Source organism: Grampus griseus, assembly GCF_964374135.1.
Source record: "Grampus griseus genome assembly, chromosome: 18".
NCBI lineage: Eukaryota > Metazoa > Chordata > Mammalia > Artiodactyla > Delphinidae > Grampus > Grampus griseus.
The window spans coordinates 58,943,516-58,969,885 of record NC_139012.1 but is presented as its reverse complement, the minus strand read 5'-3'; the positions used below and the strand labels follow the sequence as shown (position 1 = coordinate 58,969,885).

General features: G+C 39.1%; 1 protein-coding gene across 1 annotated transcript in view; it reads right to left on the bottom strand.

Moving 5' to 3' along the window:
- COG3 (component of oligomeric golgi complex 3) overlaps positions 1-26,052 on the bottom strand; it is a 57,360-nt gene extending 31,308 nt beyond the window's left edge. Inside the window, exons 1-14 of the mRNA XM_082675528.1 lie at positions 25,767-26,052; positions 17,058-17,204; positions 14,740-14,801; positions 13,523-13,688; positions 12,664-12,738; positions 11,454-11,546; positions 10,657-10,782; positions 9,295-9,375; positions 8,119-8,162; positions 7,525-7,651; positions 6,839-6,930; positions 5,584-5,723; positions 3,999-4,159; positions 1,113-1,224 (exon numbers count right to left, since the gene is read on the bottom strand). Coding sequence (XP_082531654.1) covers positions 1,113-1,224; positions 3,999-4,159; positions 5,584-5,723; positions 6,839-6,930; positions 7,525-7,651; positions 8,119-8,162; positions 9,295-9,375; positions 10,657-10,782; positions 11,454-11,546; positions 12,664-12,738; positions 13,523-13,688; positions 14,740-14,801; positions 17,058-17,204; positions 25,767-25,940 — 1,600 coding nt within the window. The 5' untranslated portion in view covers positions 25,941-26,052. The remainder of the gene's footprint in view (positions 1-1,112; positions 1,225-3,998; positions 4,160-5,583; positions 5,724-6,838; positions 6,931-7,524; positions 7,652-8,118; positions 8,163-9,294; positions 9,376-10,656; positions 10,783-11,453; positions 11,547-12,663; positions 12,739-13,522; positions 13,689-14,739; positions 14,802-17,057; positions 17,205-25,766) is intronic.
- Positions 26,053-26,370: the final 318 nt, after the last annotated feature.

Here is a 26,370-nt window from a genome sequence, read left to right as displayed (position 1 = left end):
GTCAGGCATGAGTTAACGAATAAGCTTTACTGGGGAAAGGTACAAGGCCAGGGCTGGTAAGACAAATGTACTCTAGTCTCTCCAGTAACTCTTCAGGCGGCTAACCAGACCAAGATGTGTATTAGGACACGGCATGGGTTCTATTCCAGAGGAGGAAATTTCAGCTCCCTATGGTCTCTCTTCCTATAGGGCAGGCGTGATAAAACAGCTTTGTCAGATGGGGAATACTGAGGCTGTTGGGCAGTCTGGATTTGGGGTGTCAACTGTTACAGAGCTGACTCAGAATAAACTGATGATGCACTAAGCCTGGGGATTCGGGGGCAGCTGGGGCTCTTTAAAGCCCATGGAGTTACAGTACCCCCGACTCCCAGTCGGTCCCACATGGAGCTGAGTCTGAGTGTCACTCTTACAGCTGAGGGGTGAGGAGAAGGGGTGCCCTACTTCTCATCTAGCCTGTTGTCTAGATAACTCATCAGTTATCCAGGGTGACTCTTGGACAATTTTGTTCCTTGCCTAACAGGTACCCTAGTCCAAGCTATCCCATACGTTTCTGTCAATTTTTTTACCCGAGTCCTAGGCACTCAATACATTTTTAAAAATGCAAATCTGATGGTACAATTAGGTAGAATTTCATGAGATTATCACCTGACACCTATCACAAGCTGGCCCGTTTTGCCTGCTCCTTCCTGCAGGAACCGGTACCCAAACTCAGCAAACCACCTGACATCCCCAAAGCAACCATGGTCTTCCATTCCTGTATGCCGTCCTCCATGCGATTCTATCTTAAAACAACCTTATTTCACCTGACTCTCTCATACTCATCAACACTACAGCTTTCAGATTCCACACCTCTCACTGAATCAGCCTTCCTGCACTCAAAGTTCATCCCTCTTCACAATTCTGATGCCCTTTTCCCGTGGTCCAAGAGTGCCCTGTGCCTACCTTTATCCTGTCATCCCTGAATTACACCTGTGGCTTGCCAATCTCCCCCTGCTAAAGTGTGGGCTCCTCAAAGGCACAAGCTGTTTTTCTTGCCTGAGACATGACAAGTCCTCAAAAAAAGTTTATTAAATGAATGAATAAAAGCTGGAAGTTAAAACATCATGACATACCAGATTTTGTTAGATTATTAGGAGGCTCTGCTTCTTCTAACTGAACATCTGAAAACAAAGCTTCTGAAGGTGGCACCTTCTTCTGCTCATCTTTTAAACTCTGTGCAATTTGCTGTATAAAGAAATCAGAAGGAACATTAAAGTGTAATTTTCAGCTGTGTTTAGCAATATGAACATTCTTTCTATAAGGTAAAAAAATATATACTAATTAATGGATAAACGAACTAATGAACTATGCCAAAACAACACATGGAGATGAAAAAGTTAAATTGGTATAGAGTGTCTCTATTCTCATAAAGGCATACATAGCCTTTTCTGAACCACTAATTTCAGAACGATTACAAGGTATCTGCTGAAGAGAGTCAAATATACAAGGCTCAGATTAGAAGCTTAATTTTCAATTTTACATTTAGAAACAAAGTATTCATATTTAAGACCGGGTACATTCTAGATGTCAGAAATGCTTTTATCAAGGAGTTGGCAAACTCAAACTACAGGTTTTCTCTTTATGTGAGAACAGCTACAGTTTGTTATTTTTTAAGCAGATTTTTAAAAATTATCTTATGGACTGAGACTATTTACCTCTTTTTCACTATCTAAAGAATATCATCAAATATACACAGGTCACTAACTACTAAGTTGGCAATGAAAATCCTACTTATTTACATTGGTTATAAAGGTGGAAATATACAGAAATGAAGGCCTAACACAGCAGTCCCCAACCTTTTGGCACCAGGGACCAGTTTCGTGGAAGACACTTTTTCCACAGATGCGGGGGAGGGTGGCTCAGGCAGTAATGCGAGAGATGGGGAGCAGCTGTAAATACAGATGAGGCTTCGCTTGCTCACCCGCCACTCACCTCCTGCTGTGCGGCCTGGTTCCTAACAGGCCATGGATGGGTTGGGGACCCCTGGCCTAACAGACACCCACCTACTGCCAAAAAGAATAGCCAGAGAACTGTTTAGGAGACAGGCTCTGTATCAGTCAGGCCCGTCCTTTCATTCTGCAAACAGAAACCAGAAAGTATAGCTAATCCCTAAATGGCACACAGATGTCACAGCCAGATCACCTTAAATCCCTGACCTTCACCAAAAGAAAAACAAAGCAAATAGATTTACTGGAAGCAGTACACTTAAAACAAGAGGTCGGGCTTCCCTGGTGGCGCAGTGGTTGAGAGTCCGCCTGCCGATGCAGGGTACACGGTTTCGTGCCCCGGTCCGGGAAGATCCCACATGCCGCGGAGCGGCTGGGCCCGTGAGCCATGGCCGCTGAGCCTGCGCATCCGGAGCCTGTGCCCCGCAACGGGAGAGGCCACAACAGTGAGAGGCCCGCGTACCACAAAAAAAAAAAAAAAAAAAGAATCCACCTGCCAATGCAGGGGACACGGGCTCGATCCCTGGTCTGGGAAGACCCCACATGCTGCGGAACAACTAAGCCCGTGCGCCACAACTACTGAGCCTGCATGCCGCAACTACTGAAGCATGCGTGCCTAGAACCCATGCTCTGCAACAAGAGAAGCCACTGCAATGAGAAGCCTGCACACAGCAATGAAGAGTAGCCCCTGCTCACCTCAACCAGAGAAAGCCTGTGCGCAGCAACGAAGACCCAAGGCAGCCAATAAATAAATAAATAAACAAATTTTAAAAAATAATAAAAAGAAAACACTCAGGATACTGGCCATGTGTTGACTAAATAAACATACCAAATGTATCACTAAATTAAACTGGGAGGGGGTATATAGTAAACTCAATCACCTAACATCCTATCAGACAGCACTATTAAAACAGGTATCCTATCTAGAATGTAAAAACTGATACAAAGGAGACAAGGAAAGGAGGGGAGGAAGGGGAGAGAGCACAACTCCCTAGATCAGGCTGAGAAACACCTGTTTATACCAGTCTGCCCAAGAAGCTGGAGCTGCTGAAGGCCCCCACCAAGAAGAAGGGGGCAGCCTCCTCCTCCACCAAGATACCTTCCTAAGGATACAGCCCCAGCAGAGGCCATCTCTGCAGACCCCTCCTCTGTGCTCAGACCTGTGCAGGTGACCCCATAGGGAGGAGGGATATGCTCCCCAGAGCCTGGGGTTGTGCCTCAAACTTTACTGTGGGTCTGGCCCATGGGCAGGTGATCAGCAGGTCTGAAATGCACTGACTGGTTGGCTTCCCAGGGTGCCAAGAACTCAGTATAGGCCAAGGCCGGGAGGATGCCTTCACCAAGTTCCTGTGTTCCCCCCTCACCCTTCCCATATCCAGTCTTCACTGGCTTAACCTGGAGCAATAAACCTGATTTTGTCATTCAAAAAAATTAATAAACAAATAAAAAGAATTTCCAGGTTCTAATTCTGTTTAAGCACTAATACCCTATGCATTATTTTAACTCTGTACAGCACTCAAAGAAAATGAAGATACATATGTAACTGAAAGATTAGTGAGATGTACCTAAGTCTTCAAACCATAAACTGGACACCAGCACTGTGTAATTTTGAGGAGACAACCACCAGAGTTTTTAATGAGAGAAGACGACACATGGTTATGTGACCATCAACTCTGGTGGCTTATATGTTATTAATCCTCTTCTATGCCACTTACCAAAAAAAAGAGAAATCATAGAAAGCACTAATTCTATTTAAAAATTGAGAAGACACGCTTCCTGGAAAAGGACAGAAAACCGAATCAAATGTTTATAAAATACAACTTGAAGGAGGGACAATCTAACAAATTATATCTGTTCAGTTTTTTTAAATTTTTATTTCCTATGATTTCATGGCAAGTTTATCTTGATTTTTGCATCCTGAATGAGAATTAAAAAGAAAAATCCTATTTTCACCAGTATAAAATATCCAAAAGTTGTGTGGGGTAGGGGAAAGATCAAATAAGAAGACCCTACCTCCATCATTACTAACTTATCAGGATACGCTAGATCTCCAGGAGCTGGTTTATAGCCTGTGATGTCTGTCTGAATGTAGATGTGGGTTCGGTAGACAAGTCGCTCTTGTACATCTTCCAACATCTGCTTTACTCCAGCTGCAAATGCCCCCAACTGTTCAGCTGATAAAAAAAAAAGGTCAATCACCCATTCCTTCAGATTTAAAAAATACTTTCTTTAAACAAGCAAAAATATTACAAAATTGTCTAGTAATAGTATAAACCACTCTTGCTTCAGGGACTGGCTGTATTCTATTTTGGTATGACTTAGTGACCTTAGAAAAATTTAATAAATGTCTTCCAATTTCCTCAAATTTAAAATTGGAAAATAAATTTGCCCTTACATCTTCTTCCTGGGACTCTGTGAAATAATTTCCATTATTAATGTGAATAATAATCTTAATTTTAAAGTGCTTTGTGTTTTTTTAAAAGGTATCTCTATAGCTTCATACCAATCCTGAGAGATAGCTAAAGCAGCTTATTAATTAGGTTATCACCCCCATTTTACAGATAGAGTCCCACAGATATTAAATGACTTGTTAACATTCTCACAAAGAAAAATGAATAAAAAAATAAAATGAGGGAATTCCTCAGCGGTCCAGTGGTTAGGACTCTGCACTTTCACTGCCGAGGGCCCGAGTTCAATCCCTGGTTGGGGAACTAAGATCCCACAAGCTGCGCAGTGTGGCCAAATAAATAAATAAAATGAGATATGCGTTTGTATAGAATTTCTTCATTTCTAAGATGCCATCAATGTTAAGACACACCAGTGATTCAGTATCAGCTTTCCAAGGGCTGGGGAGTTGGAGGCATTACACACTCATATAAATATTTACATTAATTTTAAAAATCATCTTTAATTCACAGGCATTAAAATGGGAGAAAATGTACATCTTAGAATGAACTAAATGCAATAGAATAAGAAACTCGGGAAGAGTAACAAACCTATAGTGTCTCTTAAGGAATGTCAAAGTAAGGACAATAATTTCTGCCAGTAAAATGATTACCTGAAGGGTATTTTTTAAAGGTACCTAAGTATCACTAGGAAAATCATGTTTTTATGACAATCAAACCAATTGTTAAAGCATGTATTAGATGAATAAAGTAGAGCTACTCCAGAGAATTGCTTTTCTTTATTTGTAATTTCAAAAAAGATGAATTATTACTATGTATGTATGCTAAAACAATTTGTTTTTTAAATTAAGACTATGCAATACAGTCAATTACTTTATGTACTCTGGTAATAGTGTACTAGAAATACCCAACCCAAAACTGATGGTCAGTTCTCTATGGATTTCAGATGCCAGAAAGAATAGTAGCTATAATTATTTTATTACTAATTTTGCCCAGATTTAAAAATTCTTTCCCCATTATTATTTAGTCACAGAATAAGGTGCATCTTGATTCAAAAAGAGACAAGGCATCAACCCAAGTTTTAAAAATATTGTTTATATAGGGATGGGGGGGAGGTACTAATCTTTTTCAGATTCATTGAGCCATAGATATAATTAAAAAGACCTTTGAAATGATCATTTCTACTTATTTACCATTATTCTGTACATGATCTTCAAGCACCTCGTTTTTAAGAATCCCACAAAGTTCCGATAAAGTCTCTAAGTGAATAACGTGAATGATCAATGGCCTGAAGACATCATACAATGACACACACAGTTTCTCCAAAAGTTCACTAAAATGAAAGAATAAAACATGGTTATCAGCAGTAATCCTTTCAGTATTTCCTAATAGTTTAAAAGTCACCCTTGATTGCTTCCAGCCAAAAAAAAAAATATATATATATATATATATATATATATATATATGTATGTATATATATATACACACTGGAAAATAGTACGTGGGGACATTATATGATGAGAAGTGAAAGGCTGAAAGTAATTCTGTGAACTGTTTTTGCTAGAATCAATAATCAAGCTCAGAATTAATAAGCAATCCTCAACAATTAGCTGGCCCCAGCCGAGTGTCAATTTATTACAACTTGTACTTATGTCAGCAATAATTTTGTGTATGTCCTTTCAAAAACAATAAAAAATATTTCAGTAGACTTAATTTTCCTTTTATAACCTACACCACTATGAATCAAATCAAATTTTCCCCAGGAAAGATAGGTTCAAAACTCTTGAATACTTACAGACTTAGATAAACAAAACTCAAAATATTCTGAACATACACCAAGTATTTTGACAATTTTAAACATTTGAAAAGAAAAACATTAGGCTGTCTATACTCTTTATATTGTCAACAGTACTCTTCTATATATAGTATTTCATCAAAACCGTAAGATATATTTGTCTCTTCCCCTTTACAAGAGTCATAATCTTGGAATTTTTTAACAGTCAAAACCACCAATATGAAGAACCCAAAAGTGACTGACAATGGGTTTGAAAGACACTTTGAGAAAAATAAGGAAAAGGATTTTAAATAGTATCTACGTTTTTAAGTGTCCTTCATTAGTTAGAATCATAGAATTTTTTAAATAGAAGGAATTATTACACTTAGTGTAGATAAAGGGATCTAGATACCAAGATAGTTCCCTATACAGGATTCTTACTATCATAACTTACTGTCTCCATAATTATAAACAATATGAAAGCATGTTGGCCTTTAAGCTGCACATTTATTTCAAAATAAATAACCACTGTCCCATCCAACAATATTATGTTCACATACCCACAAAAGTTAAAACACTCCATAGTTAACTTTAGAATACTCCTATAATAAGCCATTACAGCCATTAGCGAATTAAATCTTAAAAACAAGAGTTAGATTCCGTGTACCACCTACTCTAATTTTGATGTTGGTTTTGTAAAAAATTCGTTATAAAGTTGGTGCTCATCCTGGCATACATGAACCATAAAGGCACAGCCACTGCGAATCTGCGGGAAACAAACACACACCATCTACAGTTAGAGACACACAACAACTCCAGCATTTATGAAATAAAGCCAACATTTTATTTACAAAGAGACTATGCATATATAATTCATAAAAAAACTCCCTGAAGAACAGAAAATGGTTTTCTGCACAGTGGAACTATCGATGATTTTTATTTTCTTCTTTATGCTTTCTAAGCTTTTGACAATGAAAATTACTCTTCTAGTTGAAAAGTATTTAAAAAAATAATCTTTATTTTTTTCTATAATCTGACTTAAAATCACACTAAACAAAAAAGCACTTCTGCAGCAAAAGCTAAGATTAATTTGTCTACATAAATCCAGAAACTTTGAAACTTCATCTTTCAAAAAACAATACTGATTTGTGAATCTTCATACTTCAAAAAATCAATCAAAATGAGAATATTTTGCCAAATTGAATGCTAATTACTAAACTAGATTTGTCATAACAGAAAGAAACATTATGTAAGTTTGTTGATATGGGGACCAAAACTTATTTACCCAAGTATAGTTTCTAGGGTATCATAACAGCTCAAAAGAAGGTTTAACATTAAACCACAACAGGCAGAAACTCACCAAGGCACAGTGGTCTCTGTTATTCTGGCTGGTTAACTCTGTTACAGTACAAGTAATACTAGGGCCCAAAAGGAGTTCCCGCTGATCAAGGTAACACTGGTGGATGTCATTTAGCAGTTGTTGGTATCTGATGAAAAGCAAATGAGATTGGAGTACTGTATAAACTTCTGATTTCAGATATGTAAATTAAATCCAATCTTAAATCCCAAAATAGGTTGCCAAACCTCCAAAGCTATATGGTTACTGCTCATTTGCCCACATTAAATACTAGAAATATTTATGTATATAAAGAAAAAACAAATCATAATGAACTACCATAACCTTTATCTTTTAAAGACAGATTTATCTTCCACAAGTAGTGATGTTACATCTACCTAAATGAGAAGGAAATCCTGCTATATGGGAAAAAGATGCCTTACAAACTCACCAAGTCAGGTCTGTGACCTTGCTCCCCAAACTGAGCTGTGTGCTACAAGAAAAGTCGTGTACAGCATGCAAGGTAATTGCTCAGAAAATATCAGGGATGTAACAGACTTGGCAAAATAGCACTTCAAGGAAGGTAATTTGGAAATTGAAGAACCTGTGGGTACTCACTCAGGTATTTTTTCAGATCGTTGTTCTATTTGTTCGATGAGAGTCTGGAATAAAGAAAAGTCCACTAACTCCATCTGTTTTAGTTATATTTTCAATTGCTTTCTGATTATAATAGTAACACAAGCTCATGTTAGAAAATCTGTGACTACAGAAAAGTTGAAACATGAAAATCACCTAAAACACAAAAAAATTAATCACAGTATTTCAGAATATTTTCTTTCAGTTTTTGTATGCACAGTTACTACATTTTTCTTTTTAAACAAAACTGGAATTATACTATATATTCCGCTTTGCAATCTGCTTTTCTTTTTTAAAGATTTTTTAAAATTTTTATTTATTTAATTTCTTTCTGGCTGAGCTGGGTCTCGTTGCTGTGCATAGGCTTTCTTCTAGTTGCAGCGAGCGGGGGCTACTCTTCGTTGAGGTGCACGGGCTTCTCATTGCGGTGGCTTCTTTTGCTGGGAGCACAGGCTCTAGGTACACGGGCTTCAGTAGTTGTGGCACACGGGCTCAGCAGTTGTGGCTTGTGGGCTCTAGAGCGCAGGCTCAGTAGTTGTGGCGTATGGGCTTAGTTGCTCCGAGGCATGTAGGATCTTCCTGGACCAGGGCTCAAACCCGTGTCTCCTGCATTAGCAGGCGGATTCTTAACCATTGAGCTGTATCTGGGATTACACTGATTTAAAATATTGCACTGGCTCTCTACTTTTCCTGAATTAGCATGACATGCAACATCCTCTGTGAGATGGTCTTTGCCATCTTTCCTTTCTTCTTTCCTATCACACCCTACTGAAAGTCTTGTGTTCCAGTCTTAAATGAGGTCCTCCCAAAATACAAGTCTTTTATGTCTCCACAACTTTCTCTATACATGCTGCTCTCTCTGTATAAAATATCCTTATCAATCCCCTCAAGTCTGCTATAAATCTACGTTTTTTTTAAGCTCAAGTATCATCTTCAACTGGAAACCTTCCCTGAGCATTCCAGGAACAGCTAGGTGTTTCCTCCTCTGTGGGCTTAAAGGACCTCAACATACACTGCTATAATGTGGAAGGACAAAGCCTATCTTTCATTCAGGTTCATTTTCCTGGTATAAACAAAGGACCTAACATACATTAGCGTTTCAAAAGGGCTGGCTAAATAAATTTCATAGCATTATCTTATTTATGTCAATAGACTTACTCTGACTTTGGGGGCAGCAGCTCGAAATTTCACATAAAATAATGTGAAGGCATTGTCTGCATTAGGTACAGATGAAGGATCCTAAAGAAACATGGGGGAGGATAGGCAAGGAAGAAAATTAGCGAACAAGTAATTATTCAGAAAATATAACACAAACCATTTCATATGGCTACTGCTTGGCCTATATACCAACCAAAAGCTTACAGAGAGAAAGATTAAATACTATTATTGCTACACATGAGAAATAATTATGTGGAGCTGTCATCTCTCTCTACTTTATAATTAAAATTTATGCTATGTTACATGAATTTTGGTGGTAAAAAGACTGAACTCAGATTCATACTCAGTCACTTTCTGAGTGTAGGACTTCGGTCAAATTACTTAACCTCTCTGAGATTCATGCATCCATTACATGGTGATAACACATATGCACAAAGGTTTTCCACAGCTCAGTTATAAAGCACTAACACACAGTAGGTACTAGTACTTATCAGGCATCAGTTTCCTAAAATAAAATTTTGCAAAATAGAAAAATTATATAGTCTGTTATGTCAGCTAAGAGCAACGTGAACGGTAAAATGCAATACAAAACTCAGCAGCTTTGAACTAAAAGCTCAAGATAGTCCATATTCTTTAGAAAGTAGGCTGAAAAAATAAAATAAATTATCTTTCAGGTTTTATTTTCTTAGGAAAGAAATGTGCTCAGTGACCATCTGATCTAGCTCCACTCTTATTTTCTAACCTAACACGCTGCTAATTTTCCACCTCGCATCTACTAAAATCTGTAATTGATTAATTTGTCTTTTTCCTTCTTTACTGATTATTTCTCCTGAACATAAGCTCCATTAGGGCAGGGATCTTGTTAGCTCCTTTCACTACTGTACAGTTCTTAGTACAATGCCAAGCATTTAGAAGGCATTCAATAAAAATACATTTGCTAAATACAGTAAATTAAATTATCCATCATTTGTAAAGAAAAATTCAAATTATCTATCATATGTAATTCTACCACTCAGACAGAACCACTTTTATTATTTTGGTGTATTTCCTCCTAATATTTTCTTTAAAAAGATAGGAAAAGAAAAAGTTAAAGTGAGAAATAGTTTGCATCTTATTTTATTATTTATCATATAGTACTGAATATTTCTCACACTGTTATATATTCTTTGAAAATAAGACTGTGACAGACATATATAATACAGGCATTTTTTCTTATTATAAATAAAATTGCAACACGTATTTATTTAACAAAAGGTAAAAAAAAAAAATTGGAGTTACTAGATACTAATCTCAGACTAACATTATGGAAAATAAATGAATTAAAAAAAACAAAAACAAAAATCACCTCACCAGTTAACTCACCCTTTTTAATAACTGACTTGTGAGGTTCTGTAGTGTGTTCACTGTATATGTCTTCATGAGGTGCAAAGCTTTAGAAAGACACTGCTTAAACTTCAGTAAATATACAGGATAATCTTTAAAATTTGGCTGTAAAGGAAAAGGAAAGATTTACAAAAATGAAGCAAACTTTTAATGAAAACCAACCTGTCCTTTATGTAAAGCTATACAGAAAGTTCAAAAGAAGATCTTATGTAGACTGTAAGCTCCTTGAAGACAAATACTATGACTGTCTTGGTCATAGCCAAATTCCCTGTGCCTGGCACAAAGCAAGGGCTCAATAAATATTTGCAGCTTTTAGCAAAATATATTTTCAGTACCCCACAGACCTCAAGGCTAATATGTGAGGCCCAACTAAGAAAAGAAAAGGAGTTGGGTGAAATAAATACAGCTATAAATCCTTGGAGGGCAGAAAGAGATGGTGATTAAACCAAGGGACGTGTCCTTTTATTTCCCCCCCCTCAAGTAATACTTTTTGTTTCCAAGGAAGTATCTATCTAGCAAAACAGTTAAGTCAACAGTCTAAAAATCACTAGTCCTTTTAGATGGGATAAAGTTGTGTCAACCAGCCGCTTTTTCTATTCCAGGGGTTGCTGCAGCAGCTGAAAGCATTTTTTACATCACTACTGACAATGACTAAGAATTTACTATAGTTTTTCTTCAAGTATATTACAGAAAGAAGTAATTAGTTTACTGCATAAGAAATGATATAATAGGGATGTTAAGATTTCTTTAAAACACACAGAAATACCATGACTTACATGAGATGATATGTATGTAATACAGTCATCTAACTTGGCCAGCATTGGTATAAATCCTTCACTATTCACAGACAGCGTGGGAGAATTCAATTTCTTCAAGGGAAAAAAAATTTTAACGTTTTAAGAGTCACCAAATATACTCAAATGCAGCCCATGTGTAACAATGCAATAAAGAAAGGACAAATTTAAAAGAATATGGATTGAATTCAGTTTACTCCTAATGACCTTTAATGGGGCTCTTCACGAATTAGCAAACATTTTATACTCCATTGCACAATGTTATATTAAAATAATACATCATGTACCTAGATTTCCCACTTTCTAGCACTTTACAACATAAATTTTCCACTTCCAAACACTGGCGACCTTCTCAAGGTTAAAAGATTAACTACCAGTTACCATGTTCAGCAGTCATACTGAAAGTAAAATATAAACAAACATATACAAGTAGTACTAATATAAGGTAATATATAATATAAACATGAGTTAATATTTAATATAATAGATTAAATGATAAATATTAAAATATATAAACCTATACAATATATACAAAAGATAAGTAAAATGACCCAATTATTTCTTATCTTGATATACAAATAGTTTGGCAATGATTTATATTTCCCATTGCATTCCACTGTTAACTGGCTACTGGTTTTATTTCTAACTCTTTCGTAAACTATAATAATTTAGATTTAATAATTTTAATAACATGATTTATATGCAGTTATTATGATTAATTTATGAGCCAGAATACAGAGAAATATAATTTACACAGAAGTCTTTACTGTGACTACCTCTTTGGGATCCAAGAATCCATTATGAGGACTATACTCTTCCTCAAACTAAACATGAGATTAGTTTAAGAAGTGTTTTAATTACTATTATAGAAGTACAACCATAGCAAGATTTAAAATGGAATATTTCTTCTTATAACCTTCACAGCTTACAAATATGATACTATTAAGAGTTAACCAACAAAGAGATTTTAATAGCAAAAATACAATTTAAGAAGAACTATTATTTAAATCACATTTGGAAATCTGAACTGGTAATGGTATGTCCATCACTCACAACAGGAATATCTTAACAAGAAGCAAACTATTAAGTTAAAATATCACTCAAGCCAATTTATAAGGTTAAAGATTATACTCAGAATGGGAAATATAAAATAAAGCCACTAATTCTAGAAAAAATAAAGAACAATGCTTACTGTGTTAATAGTTTCCAATTCATTAAAATAGGAAAGCTTTTGTTGAATGTTTTCAGCCAGATCAACAAGTTCCGACTTGAATTTTTTAAAAGAGAAAAATCAATTATTATGAGAACATAAGAATCAACACTCCAGTCTCAAAATTACATCGAGGAGATTTATACTAGACATACAGGTTTATATTAGATATATGATTTCAGAATAATGCCCAAAGATTTCTGCAGTCATGGGCTAAAATAAGCAATGATTATTACAGTAAATTACATATCTTTTTATAAAATAACAGATGATTACCTTTTTAAAAACATACAAAATATACATAGATAAAATTCTGAGATAAGTATAGTAACTTAAATATTCTATCTTTAAGTCACAAGTTTAAGTGCAACCTAGATCTGTTCATCTTTTCATAAACCCCACCATTAGTATAATGACTATGCCTTGTTTGAAAAGTGTCAATAGGGAATTCCCTAATGGTCCAGTGGTTAGGGCTCAGCGCTTTCAGTGCCAAGGACTGGGTTCAATCCCTGGTCGGGAGCTAAGATCCCGCAAGCCGCGCAGCACAGCCAAAAAAAAAAGAAAAGTCTCGCAAATGTGAATATACCCTCTTCACTCTGAAACTGTACTGAGACCTAACAGCTCAAAACATACGAAAGCTTGCCCGTGCCTCTGCTGACATAAGCTTAAAAGCAGGCTGTCACGGTAATAATTTGCATACTTAGCACAGGGCCTCATACAGAGAACTGTTCAAAATATACTTGGAGAAATAAAGGAAATTAGAATTAAATTGTATTCATTTATTTAAAAATAAAATATTAAACATAGTCAGTCACTGACACTCTCTCCTACTCCAAATTACCTGCTCTTTCAGGAGCTGTTCACAGGCTTCATGTAGGGTTCCTGTCTTATTGGACACAAAAAGATACTGTTTCTGCAATGATTCCAGATGCTGAAGAGCATTGTTGACATCATTCAATATAGCATCACACTGCTCCTGAAACCCAGACAAGTAATCCCTCATCTGTCTAGAAAACAGAACCAAAAGGGGATTGGCAATAATATTTTCCCCCAATAAGCACAGACAATAAACAACAAGGTCTCGTTTTCCTCCAAATGCTTGCATTTCAGAAGGGAAGTCTGACCTATTCAAAAAGTTTATTATATTCAGAAATATAGCAAAAACTGTCACAAACTGTTTCAGTACTTAAGAAGGAAAATGATTGAAACTATGAGCAATAAAAGGAATCAGCCTTAAAGCCATAAACTGGCTTTTCACATGTAGGACAGTAAATCATGGGCTCAACTTTCAAAGACTGGGACACCAGGCCCATCCCAAGGTAACAAGTAGGTCCATCCTTCAGGTCATGTCTGCCTTTGAGAGATGGTGTGATGTCATGGAAAGAATTTTGGACTTGGAATTGGAAGACCTGAGTCCAAGTCCCAGCTCTGCCCAAGTCTCCATGACATTAGGCAAGTATTTAATAGTTCCAGGCCTCTGTTTACTCATTTGTAAAATGGGAATAATAACACCTTTCCTTATAGAGCTGCTATGAAGATTAAATGGAATCATACATCAAAGAGCCTAACACAATGCCTAGCAATAGTAGTCACTTAATTAATGTTAAATGAATATAAATGTTCAACCCACGGTCCCCAAATCAGCTAGAAACAGTACAGTCACTTCCCCCACGCCGTCAATATACACAAACAAAACAACATAGTTCACACCCTGCCTAGTTGGCCATCCCTAAAGTCTCTTGGGTCTCTCCCTCTAAAGAAAGGCAGCAAACACCTCTTAGAGTTCCTGACAAAACTCCCACTTGATTCCAAGCCTTTCTAGAGTTATCTAAAATCAACCTCTGCCCCTCCTAACCTATTAATTACAATGTGACTTTTTTTAAAATCACACAACTTCCAGTACCAGTTGGAATGACCCACATCCTTTCTAGCTATTCTTAAAGAAAATGTTGCTGTTCAAGTTTTCTTTGTACCTTAATTTTGTTTAAAGGCACAGATAACGAAATGCTTAAGATGATCTAAGAATTAGGACAGCCAACAAATATAAGAGCCACATACCTATATTTAGTTCCTTCATCCTGATCCATCTGAGTTTGTAGCTTTGCAAACCATGAGAAAAACTGGAAAAATAGGGTATTATGTTGTCAACAAAACTAAAACAGACAAAATGAAAAGTGGTTACATGCTAAACAGCAAGTCAAAAGGGCAGACACTAAGTCTTACTGTTTGGGGCTCAGACATTTATAGCTGTAAGCCAGGAGATGACAATTTAATTGCATGGTCAGTGTCTACATTCCAGGAAAAGCAAAGTATCTTAAAAACACGGGCCATTTTCAGAGTTAAATAAGAAAGAGTATTAACACGATAATATGTAGAAATAAACATTTCTTCCTAAGAAGCTAATGCCTACCTGCTAGTTTGCCAAATTTGAGTAGGTAACATAGGGCTCTGGGTAAATATTAATGTTATCTAATAATAATTGTGAGAATATAAGCTCAGAAATAATATAAAGGAGTGGTTTAAAAACATAGCTTTTGCATCGGCCAAACCTGGGTTTGAATTCTGGTCCTACCATCAAGTTGTATACTTAAAATGAGTACATTTTATTGTATGTAAATTATAACAATGTATTAGATCTTTTTTTAATTTGATGAGAGATATGCAAGTGAAAATTTAATCCAGAAGATCTTTTTCTTTTTTTTCAAATAGTCCAAGTAAATTCACAGACATGGTGCAAGATTATCTTCTATAATTCTCAAGTGGGATTCGAAGTCAAAGGTATACTTTATTCTCTCAAGATACTACTCTTGCCAAGTACCTTGGCTTTCGTTTCCTGAACACTGATTGTGTGCCTGGTACACACTGCATTTACATGCATTATCTAATTTAATTCTCATAAAAGTCCTATAAGTATATAATTATCTCTGTTTTACACATTAGGAAACAGAGATCTGAGGAGATAAGTAATTTGCCTAAGCTCACAAAGATGGTAAGTGATAGAGGTGACCTTCAGATCCAGGCTGGTCTAACTCTAGAGCTAGAGCTCTTCATCACTTTGCAGCACTGCCTCTCTTGACTTAGTGCAGAGGTCCCCAACCTTTTTGGCACCAGGGCCCGGTTTCATGGAAGACAATTTTTCCATGGACCCAGTGGGGGGCAGGGGGGGATGGTTTTGGGATGATTCAAGTGCATTACATTTACTGTGCACTTTATTTCTATTACTATTACATTGTAATATATAATGCAATAATTATACAACTCACCATAATGCTGACAGGAGGTGGAGCTCAGGCGGTAATGTGAGCGATGGGGAGCGGCTGTAAATACAGATGAGGCTTCGCTCGCCCGCTGCTCACTTCCTGCTGTGCAGCCTGGTTCCTAACAGGTCACGGACCACTACCGGTCCATGGCCCGGGGGTTGGGGACCCCTGACTTAGTGTATATGCAATTCAGCACATTTGCTTTATGTTTCACTTGGTAAATGCCTTAGCTCTGATTCTTCTTTTTTTTTAATTGAAGTATGGTTGATGTACAGTGTTGTGTTAGTTTCAGGTGCATGGCAAAGTGATTCAGTTTTATGTGTGTGTGTGTGTGAGTGTGTGTGTGTGTGTGTGTGTGTGTGTGTATCTGTTCTTTTTCAGATTCTTTTCCCTTATAGGTCATTACAAAATATTGAGTATAGTTCTCTGTACTGTACAGTAGGTCCTTCCTCAGCTTTGATTCTTAAGAGGACAGAAAGATGAGACAGAGGAAGCAGCAGAAGAAACTACTGTACATTTAAGTTTATAGTTGGGAATAAGCAAAAACCAAGAGATTTCACATGCTAAATTTCAGAAAAATAACTATAAGCGTTCATCTAAAGAGCATATTGAGGTTTTTAAGAAAGAAATTACCTAGCAGCAAGCAGTGAGGGGTGCGGTTGGGGGGTCTGCATGTGTGCATGTGTCAACGCACATGCATGTTGGGGGACACATTAACACAGACACGTACTGGGAGAAGGTCTAAAGGGCATAAGATATCAAAACCTTAATAAATCTAAGAGTCTATCCAAACTTGGAATAGCATATTTTTATCTGTACTGCAAATAAAACTGGGCAACAGGTTCATTTAAAACACTTAAGAAATAACCACAACTAACACAAAATCAAAAATGTTCTAGAAATAGAAACAGCTTTGGGAAAGATCACTGGTATTCTCCTTACTTGGTGCAAGTAATATATCCTTCTTTCTCCAGCTCCCCCCGCCCCACCCCAAAAAAAAAGATGTCCTAGAAAGACTTTAACTACAGTTTCAAATGTTCACAACGTTTAATTAGGACCTCTGTCTTGAGACATTTAAAACAATCAAATATCCTTAGAAATAATGCCGCCATTCACCTGCTGTGCAGTTTCAATTCTTTCTTCTTCCATTTCTAAGGAGGCGAATCCCTTCAAGAGAATGTCTTCTGTAGATTCAGGCACTACTGAAGTCTGTGCAATGGGCAGCGACTGGGATGTTAAATTGCACAAGTCTTCAATTGGGAGCTTGAAAAAAAAAGAGCCACAAAGATATTCAAATAACTTGAAAATTCTCTAAACTTAACTCAAGATTGATATTCCACCTCAGGTGTTTTGAAAGAGAAAGAAATGTTTTCTGTTAAATCGTCTGATGTTAACAAGCGCCATATGATACTAACACTTAGAACCCGGTTCTCTCTATATTAAATGCTGGTCTCAAAATATAAACTTGACACCAATACCCAACCATCTGCAAAGTATGGTTTTTGAGTTACCTTTTGAAAACTGGTGGTGAATCTGTACTAATCCACACACTTTTTCCTACTGGAACTTCTTGGGAACTAGCACCAAGGCAAAGGCAAAACCTGCACGCTAATGAAAGTAGCCGGCCCTCTCCTTTATCAACACAAAAGCCTCACCTCATTAATAGAAAACAGAAAACAAATCGTACCCAAGAATCAACTACCAACAACTATATCCCCTTCTACTATTTCTACACTGTTGCCACACTTCACCCACGTCTTCTTGCTGACAAATTCTGAAATTACAACTGAAAAGAAAGAATTTCAGAATTTCCCATCAGCTTCAGAAGAGCTCACCTTGAGGCCATCAGACCTACAATACTGTCTAGTTTGCCATTACTAAAGCTATTCCAGGTGTTCATTTACCTAGGGTCATACAGACAAGCTGTTTTTGGACTTAAAAGAAAGGGAGTGTGAATGCTGGGGAAGGTAAAAGGGTGGAATTATTTCGTTTCAATCCCAGTTTATGCCCTTAAGGCATGACATCTAAGGTCCAGCAATAAAAGGCCTTAGGAAATTGCCTCCTGTCTATTTTTCTAGATACAGAAATTTCAGCTGAAGACAGTATTTTCTCTTCAAAGCTAAAATAAAATAAGCTAGATGCAAAATGCACCATCATTAACTTAGAAATACAACACTTTAAATATGGGGGGAGGGAATTCCCTGGCAGTCCAGTGGTTAGGAGTCAGTGCTTTCACTGCTGTGGGCCCAGGTTTGATCCCTGGTCTGGGAACTAAGATTCTGGGAGCAGTGCAGCATCAAAAAGAAAGAGAGAGACACACAAAAAGAGAGAGAGAAAGAAAGAGAAAAAGAAAGAAAGGAAGGAAGAAAGGAGGGGGGAGAGAGAGAAAGAGGAAGGGAGGGAGGGAGGGAAGGAGGGAGGAAGGGAGGAAGGGAGGGAGGGAGGGAGGAAGGGAGGGAGGGAGGGAGGAAGGAAGAAAGGAGAGGGGAGAGAGAGAGAAAGAGGAAGGGAGGGACGGAGGGAAGGGAGAGAGGGAGGGAGGGAGGGAGGGAGGGAGGGAGGAAGGAAGGAAGGAAGGAAGCGAGGGAGGGAGGGAGTTTTGTGTCTGGGTTAAAGTGGGGCTGCACCTTCGGGCGCAGTAAAGCACATCACAGTGCGGCCTGGTTTGAACCCTGCTCACTTAATAAGCGTGTTACAATGGGCAAATCACATAATGCTTCTAAATCTCTATTTCTTCTCTGTAAAACAGGAATTACATTATCTGTATCATGAGGCCATTGTGAAATGAAGAAAACACAGGTGTAAGAAAACAGGCTCCTTGGACCACTGGGAAGCTGCAGACAGAAAAAAAGTGTTCAGAAAGGTCCTCAATCTGCTTTCTCCCAGGAGGGTCCTGGATGTACAGAGATACGTCTTACTAAGGGCATCATTGTTCAACATAAACTCTTCCTGAATGGTGACACAATCCCTGAAGAGAAAAGGACTGTTGGGCAGGAAGAATTAAGTTTCTGAAATCTGATGAGAATCTATCTTGACTCTAACGTGTCACCAGCAACTGTGTGCTGCCACCAGAGGTTCTGAGGACAGAGGAAGCTGAGCTGAGCTAAGCCTACCTGCTCACGCTCTGTGCGAGTTACCAACAACAAGCTGTCTCCTCGGAGACAATGCTACGTGTGTTTAGCGTAATGCCTGCCAAATAATACACACGATCAACCGGAGCCGCTTCTATTTATCATATTACTATTCCTACTTATTAGCAGTAACAAAGTAAATTTGTTTCTTTTAATTTATTTATTTTTATTGAAGTATAGTTGATTTACAATGTTGTGTTAGTTTCTTGTGTACAGCAGAGTGATTCAGAAATATGTGTGTGTGTATATATATATATATATATATATTCTTTTTCAGATTCTTTTCCATTATAGGTTATTACAAGATATTGAATATAGTTCCCTGTGCTACACAGTAAATCCTTGTTGTTTATCTATTTTATATATAGTAGTTTGTACCTATTAGTCCCAAACTCCTTATTTATCCCTCCCCCACTTTCACCTTTGGTAACCATAAGTTTGTTTTCTATGTCTGTGAGTCTGTTTCTGTTTTGTAAATAAGTATTTGTACCACTTTTTAGATTCCACATATAAGTGATATCATATGATATTTCTCTTTCTCTGTCTGACTGACTTAGTATGATAATCTCTAGGTCCATCCATGTTGCTGCAAATGGAATTATTTTCTTCTTTTTTATGGCTGAGTAATTGTATATATGTGCCACATCTTCTTTATCCATTCCTCTGTCGATGGACACTTAGGTTGCTTCCATGTCTTGGCTATTGTAAATAGAGCTGCTCTGAATGTTGGGATGCATGTATCTTTTCAAAGCAGAGTTTTCTCCTGATACATGCCCAGGAGTGGGATTGTTGGATCAAATGGTAACTCTATTTTTAGTCTTTTAAGGAACCCCCATACTGTTTTGCATAGTGTCTGCACCAATTTACATTCCCATCAACAGTGTAGGAGGGTTCCCTTTTTACAGTAAGTAAATTTACAAATCAGAATCTATACTGCTTCTTGGGAACAGAATCGTCTAAGTTACCTTTACAAAATTATAGTTTATTAGTAGTAAAATTTAGTTATATATGAACAGATAATGACAAAATTCAAACACATAATTCTATCAGCACTGTTTACCTGATACCTAAGGAGGAAAAGGGAGAGAGACATGGATCAGGTACAGATTTGAAAAATACACCAGAAAGCACATGGAGACTAGGCTAAAAGAATGCTAGACAGAGTGTTGCTTGCACCTTAATAATAAGAAAAAGACAAATAGTCTACAAAATCAGGTTCTTGAAGCCATCAGAGAGTTGAGGTTCCAGAGTAACTAAGTAGCTTAAAATCTAGAAAAAGATGGGTATCTCCAGGCAGAGACAGAGTGAGAGCACGGGCTTACCGTGGCAGATTATGGAAAAAGAGATGACAAATGCCACACAAGTAGGTAAGAATTAGGCTAAAATTTCTTTCAAATTACTAAATGGTACAGGACGGGTGAGTACAGAATGCTTGGAAGTCACAGACACAAGGGGAATTTGCACCCACTCACATGGTCTTCACGGACCTCCACCAGGTGCTCATGAGAAAGAATGAGGACTGGTGGTGCAGGCTTAGAAGAGGAGGGGCCTGGGGAAAGTGGGGCACAAAGCCCCATCCAGACCCTTCTCCCCAGTGGAACAAAATCTTAAGACACTGAAAAAAGGGCAGCAAGCGCGATCAACCCTAGGGCACAGGGGAGAACACACTACAGCCGGGGAAAGGGAAAAGAAAACAACCATTACCCCTGGAGGAGAGGCAAGAAGGAACCCAAGACCCAGAACATCAGAGGTCTCCTACTGCCGGAGGAGGGCAGAGTCAGTAAGAAACTCCACCCCTGAGTCCCAGGGGCAAAGGCCTGCCTAAGACTGAGACTGGACGCAGATGATAGAAAACTCCCACCTACCACCACCAGGCTATAGAGCGCCAGCAATGCTCTCCTGTGGGAGGGGCAAGAGCACAGACACCCTCTGAGACACAGGCGCACAGCACACCAAAAGCTGAGGGTTGAGAAGGAAGGTTAAGAAGACCCTGCAGTAGCCCAGCCCCAATGCTAGGCAAAAAGTAATGAAAGAGAAGTCTGAAGCCAGTGGTAAACTAAAGGCAACCAGAACAAAAACAAAACACAAATCTAGCCCACTAACCCAAACCTCCACACTAATGACCTAACAGAGTAAGTGCATTCATTTCCAGGCATTCACGCTATTTCCCTCATTCTCAAATGTCCTGCATACAACGTACAGTATTTGACCAAAAGTTACATTAAACAGCAAGGAAAATAACCCAACTCATTGTCAAGAAACGAAGCACTCAACAGAGCCAGACTCAAGAGATGATCTGGATATTGGAACTATATAACTGTGACTAATATGTCAAAGGCTCTGGTATGAAATATAAATAAAATGAATGAACAGATGCAGAAGTTAAGCAGAAAGATAAAAACTATACATGTCCAACAGAAATGCTGGAAATAACCATTATTGTAACAGGTGAAGAATACCTGCCATAGACTCATCAGTACACTCAACACAGCTAAGGAAAGAATCAGTGAACTTGAAGACAGGTCAATAAAAATCACCCAAAATTAAACATAAAGAAGAAACAGAGTGGACAAATAAAAACTGAACACAACATCCAAGAACTGTGGGATGGTATAAAATGATCTAATATATGTGTAATCTGAATCTCAAAATAAGAAGAGAGAGAGAGAACAGGGTAGAAGAAATATTTAAAGAGATAATAGTTGAGAAGTTTCCAAAAATAATGAAAGACACAATGCTACAATTCTGAACTCAGAAAATCCCAAGCAGAATGCACATGCATGTGTGCGTGTGCACACACACACACCACCCCTAGACACATCACATTCAAACTCAGAGAGAAAATCAAAAGTCATAGAGAAAACCTTAAGGCAGTCAGAGAGAAAAAGATACATTATATACAGGGGAACAAAAATAAGAATTAAAGCAGACTTATCAGAAATCAGGGGACTTCCCTGGTGGTCCAGTGGGTAAGACTCCGAGCTCCCAATGCAGGGGGCCTGGGTTCGATCCCTGGTCGGGGAACTAAATCCCACATGCATGCCACAACTAAGAGTTCACATACCACAACCAAGAAGTTCGCATGCCACAACTAAGACCTGGCACAGCCAAAATGAATAAATAATTTTTTTTAAGCTGCTTTTTAAAAGCTTATGAGGGAGTTCCCTTGTGGTCTAGTGGTTAGGACTCGGTGCTTTCACTGCTATGGCCTGGGTTTAATTCCTGGTCGGAGAAATGAGATCCCGCAAGCCACTCAGCGTAGCCAGAATAAAAATAAAAAAAAATTAAAAAAATAAAAGCTTATGAGAAGATGCCCCCATTAGGTACATTTGCCCAGCTGTCTTCTTTTCTCAAAGCACCTGGAAGAGAATGGCAAATCAAGAAGGGTGTGTTGCAGGGAGATCAGCTCGGTGCTTTGTGACCGCCTAGAGGGGTGGGATAGGGAGACACAAAAGGGAGGGGATATGGGGATACATGTTTATGCATAGCTGATTCACCGTGTTATACAGCAGAAACTAACACACCATTGTAAAGCAATTATACTCCAATAAAGATGTTAAAAAAATAAAATAATATAATATAAATGGTAGAACTATTTTAAAAAAAGGGTGTGCTGGTGTCACAAACTTTCCTGTTCTGACTACTCTTTCACTCCTGAAGAGATGTTGACTGAATACCTCTGGCTTACTCGCACTGTCCTGGCTTCCAGATGGAGCAGACATTTACCACCAGAAAGAGAAGAGCAGAGACCTAGGCTCCTGGTTGGTCCTGGATAGCTACTGTACAGCTTACACAAATGGGGACACTAACATATTAAATACTAACTACAATAAACTATCAAGCCTTGCCTGACCAGCTGAGCAGCTCCAGGAAAAAACAAGCAAATATACCTTTCTCTCCCAAACTTTACTTCTTGCACAGTTCTGGGTTGGAGAAAATCACTTCTGTAATCAATCTAATAAATTCATTCCCTAAATGAAACCTGACGTTACCTACTCTGTTTGGAGCAAATCATTGAAGAGGTATAGATGGAGTCTCAGAATCTTCCTCCAGGCACCTAACCTCTTCTTTTCTTACCTTTGGTCTGAGTGACACCTACACAGTACCAGCTCAGCGTCGTAACATTCTAATCTATTCTTTTAAGGTAATAATCATTTGGGGAGAAAAGCACATGAATAATATAATACTGGCAGGTAGCTTGCTGTGTGCACTTTATATACTTCATTTAGTTCTCACAACTCCCTGTGACGCAAGTACTATTATAATCCCCATTTTATAAAGAAGAAAACAGGTTCAGAGAAGTTAAGTAGCATGTCTAAGGCCACACAAACTTTAGGAAAACAACAACTGTAACAGTAAATTACAGGTAAATTTCAGGATAAATTATCTCAGCATTTTATCAAGAATTACTAAACTCAGCAGAAAGAAAAAGGCCCTCACTACTAAAAAAATTTGCCCTGGCTACAAGAAACCAGTCTACTTAATATTCTACTGCAAATTTTCTTATCTAACACCAGATAAAAAGGTATATAAGGCTAGTTCTCCTAAATAAAAAGGAAAGCTATAAACAGCTTCATGATATTTGCTCAGAGGTAGCTGGCCTCTTGCTATTCAACTAACTTGCCCAGTTCCAGTTGCTCAGGATGTAACTTATCTCCTGAAAATTGTGAAACACTACAGAAAACCCTTTACAGGTTTTTATTTTGGTCAGACCAAATAAAAATTGAGGCATTCTTTCTCAGTGCCAGTGTTAAAAGAGTGGTAACGGATAAAAAATTCAATTCCAAAGTCTTCCCACCAGACATATAAAGGAAAAAGAGGGCTGTCGAAAGCTGAAGAGCAATGAGAAATTCCCCCTCAAAGATTCCAGGATGGATAAATAACAGGCTGGTATTTCATTCTCACAGCAATCCAATGCCAAGGCTGCATGTACCAGAAGACCTTCACTGAACCCTTGAACTTGGCAAGCTCATCCCCTACCCAGGGCTTTGCACTGCTTTTTCCTCCAGCTGGAAGGTTATTTCTCTAGTCTTTGCAAGACTGGCTTCTTGTTTTCCATCATGAGCTCTTGCCTTAGGTGGTTACTTTCTTAGAAAGGCCTTCCCTCTTTATCTAAAAGGGCACACCTCATTCCCTGGTGTCATACCATCCTCTTTGATTTTCCTTATATCCTGGATGACTGTCTGAACTTACCTTCTTTGTTCTTTTTCACATGCTCATAATCACCATAATTATGTCAGCTCCTTCAGGCTAGGAATCTTGTTTTTATCTTTCTGTTCCCCCATTCCTAGCCCCGGGTAGGCACATAATATATGTTAAATGACTGCATGGGGCTAATGGTAGGTATTATGTTGCATAAATATCAAATAATGGGGTGAAAATGAAGAGATCTCTTTTACTTCACTCCAAACCCTTTCCTTCATGCTCAGTGGGAATAGTAATATTTTATGGCCCAAGACATTAAAAATAAAATGGGTTACTTTGCTTATGGAATACATTCACCACAGGTACTGTGATGCCCAAGCACCTTGCTTTGGTGAGAGGCCTAATCAATTATAAACAGACAAATATTTATAGAGCAAACAACTTCTATTGCCCAGAGCATAAAAGACTCTGATAGCCACGCCAAAACAAATTTCCAACTGCTTCCTCATTTATTTCAAACACACTTCCAGCACAGAATCCTAGAGGTGGACAGAGAAACCCAAGAAAGAACACCTGTACTTTATGGCAGAGTGTGCAACGGCGAAAAGTGGCGAGAACTTTCAAACCAAAGTTCTTAACCTCTGAAGTGTGAGGGCAGAAAAAGTTTAAGTCTCTAAACTCAGTCTGCCTTTGGACACAACCGTGTAAAGAGAATGCTTCCAACATCAAAAGTAACCATCAGTGCTAATAAAATAATAACCGCCTAAACCTAGCCCTCAAAACTAGAAGAAGTCTGTCAAACATCTGACTACTCATAAAATGTACTTCTTGCTATTATAACTAATTGAATTGAATCACACAAGCAGTATCAGGGATAATATCCCAATGGCAATTAGGATTAAAAACGTTGACACTAAAACCGACAACCAGCATTATCTAATAGTGTACTGACCCAGCTTTCAAAGAAAAATTTTTATTGCTTTGCTATAAGTCAAATATAAATCGGATGTCCCACAACCTGCACTTGATCGAGAGTTCATTGCTCAATGTGCGATGAATGAAGCTGTCACCCGGAATCAACTTTGGTTTCCCCAAGGGCCCCTATGGAAAAAGGAAGCTGGGCTATTCATTAAGGTGGTAAACAAATACCAACAGGAGGCTGCGCTGAAGTAAAGCACTTCGGGTTCAGTGTCTTCCCCTTCCGGGAGAGGGTGGGCAGCAGGACTATGCCTCGCTAACACCAGGGACACCCGGGGCAAGATGCCCGGGGCAAGGCTCCCGAACAACCGCCCCACGCCGCAGGGGGCGGGCTGGGTGCCGGCGGCCAGCAGCCGCTGGACGCCCCCGCAGCCGTCCCCACGCCGGAGGGGAGAGTCGGCGGTCTGGGACAACGTAAGGCCTGACAGTCCGGGAAGGTGAGGGGCCTCTCCCACCGGAGCCGACACTGTGATGGGGAGGAGAGGAGAGACCCTGGCCAAGGGTCTGCAAGGTCGGGGTCCGCCGGCGCGCCCGCGGAGTACCCCAGCCCAGCTCCCGCCCGTCACCTCACCTCGGCGGGTACGGGCAGGTCCTCGGCCGCCGCCTTCAACTCCAGCACCGAGTCCGTCTGCCGGTCGGTCAGTGGCGCTGTCGTGTCCGGTCTCCCATCCCAAAGAGCCAGCTTCTCCCGAGCGTCCCGCTCCGCCGCCGCCTCCGGCTGCAGTAGCAGCGCCGCCTCCGCCATTGCCGCCGCCCCAGCGGCCCGCAGCAGCAGGGGGGAGGTGGGAACCCCGACAGAGAGATGTCCGGGGCACTTCCGGGAGAACCGGGTCTTCCAGCACTGCACCGGCGGCGGGGCGGGGTGAACCGGAATACCCTGACCCCGGAAACGCTTCCCCTCGCGTGGGCGGGACTGAGGCCAGGACTGACGTGGCTTTAAACGGGGTACAAGTATTTCCGGTTGGGATGTAAACAGAGAGGGCGAAGGATATAGGCCCTAACGGAAATAGACATGCCCCTACCAGAAGTCCCTTCCTCAACATCAATAACTTTATTGTTAATATTGTTACTGACAACTGTGTTCAGTGACCCTGCCGGCAGGGGCCTTCGTGAGCCGCGGCATCTACCGCTTCTTTCTGCTCACAGCCTGGTAGTCTGGGTTAGGTGTGTGGACT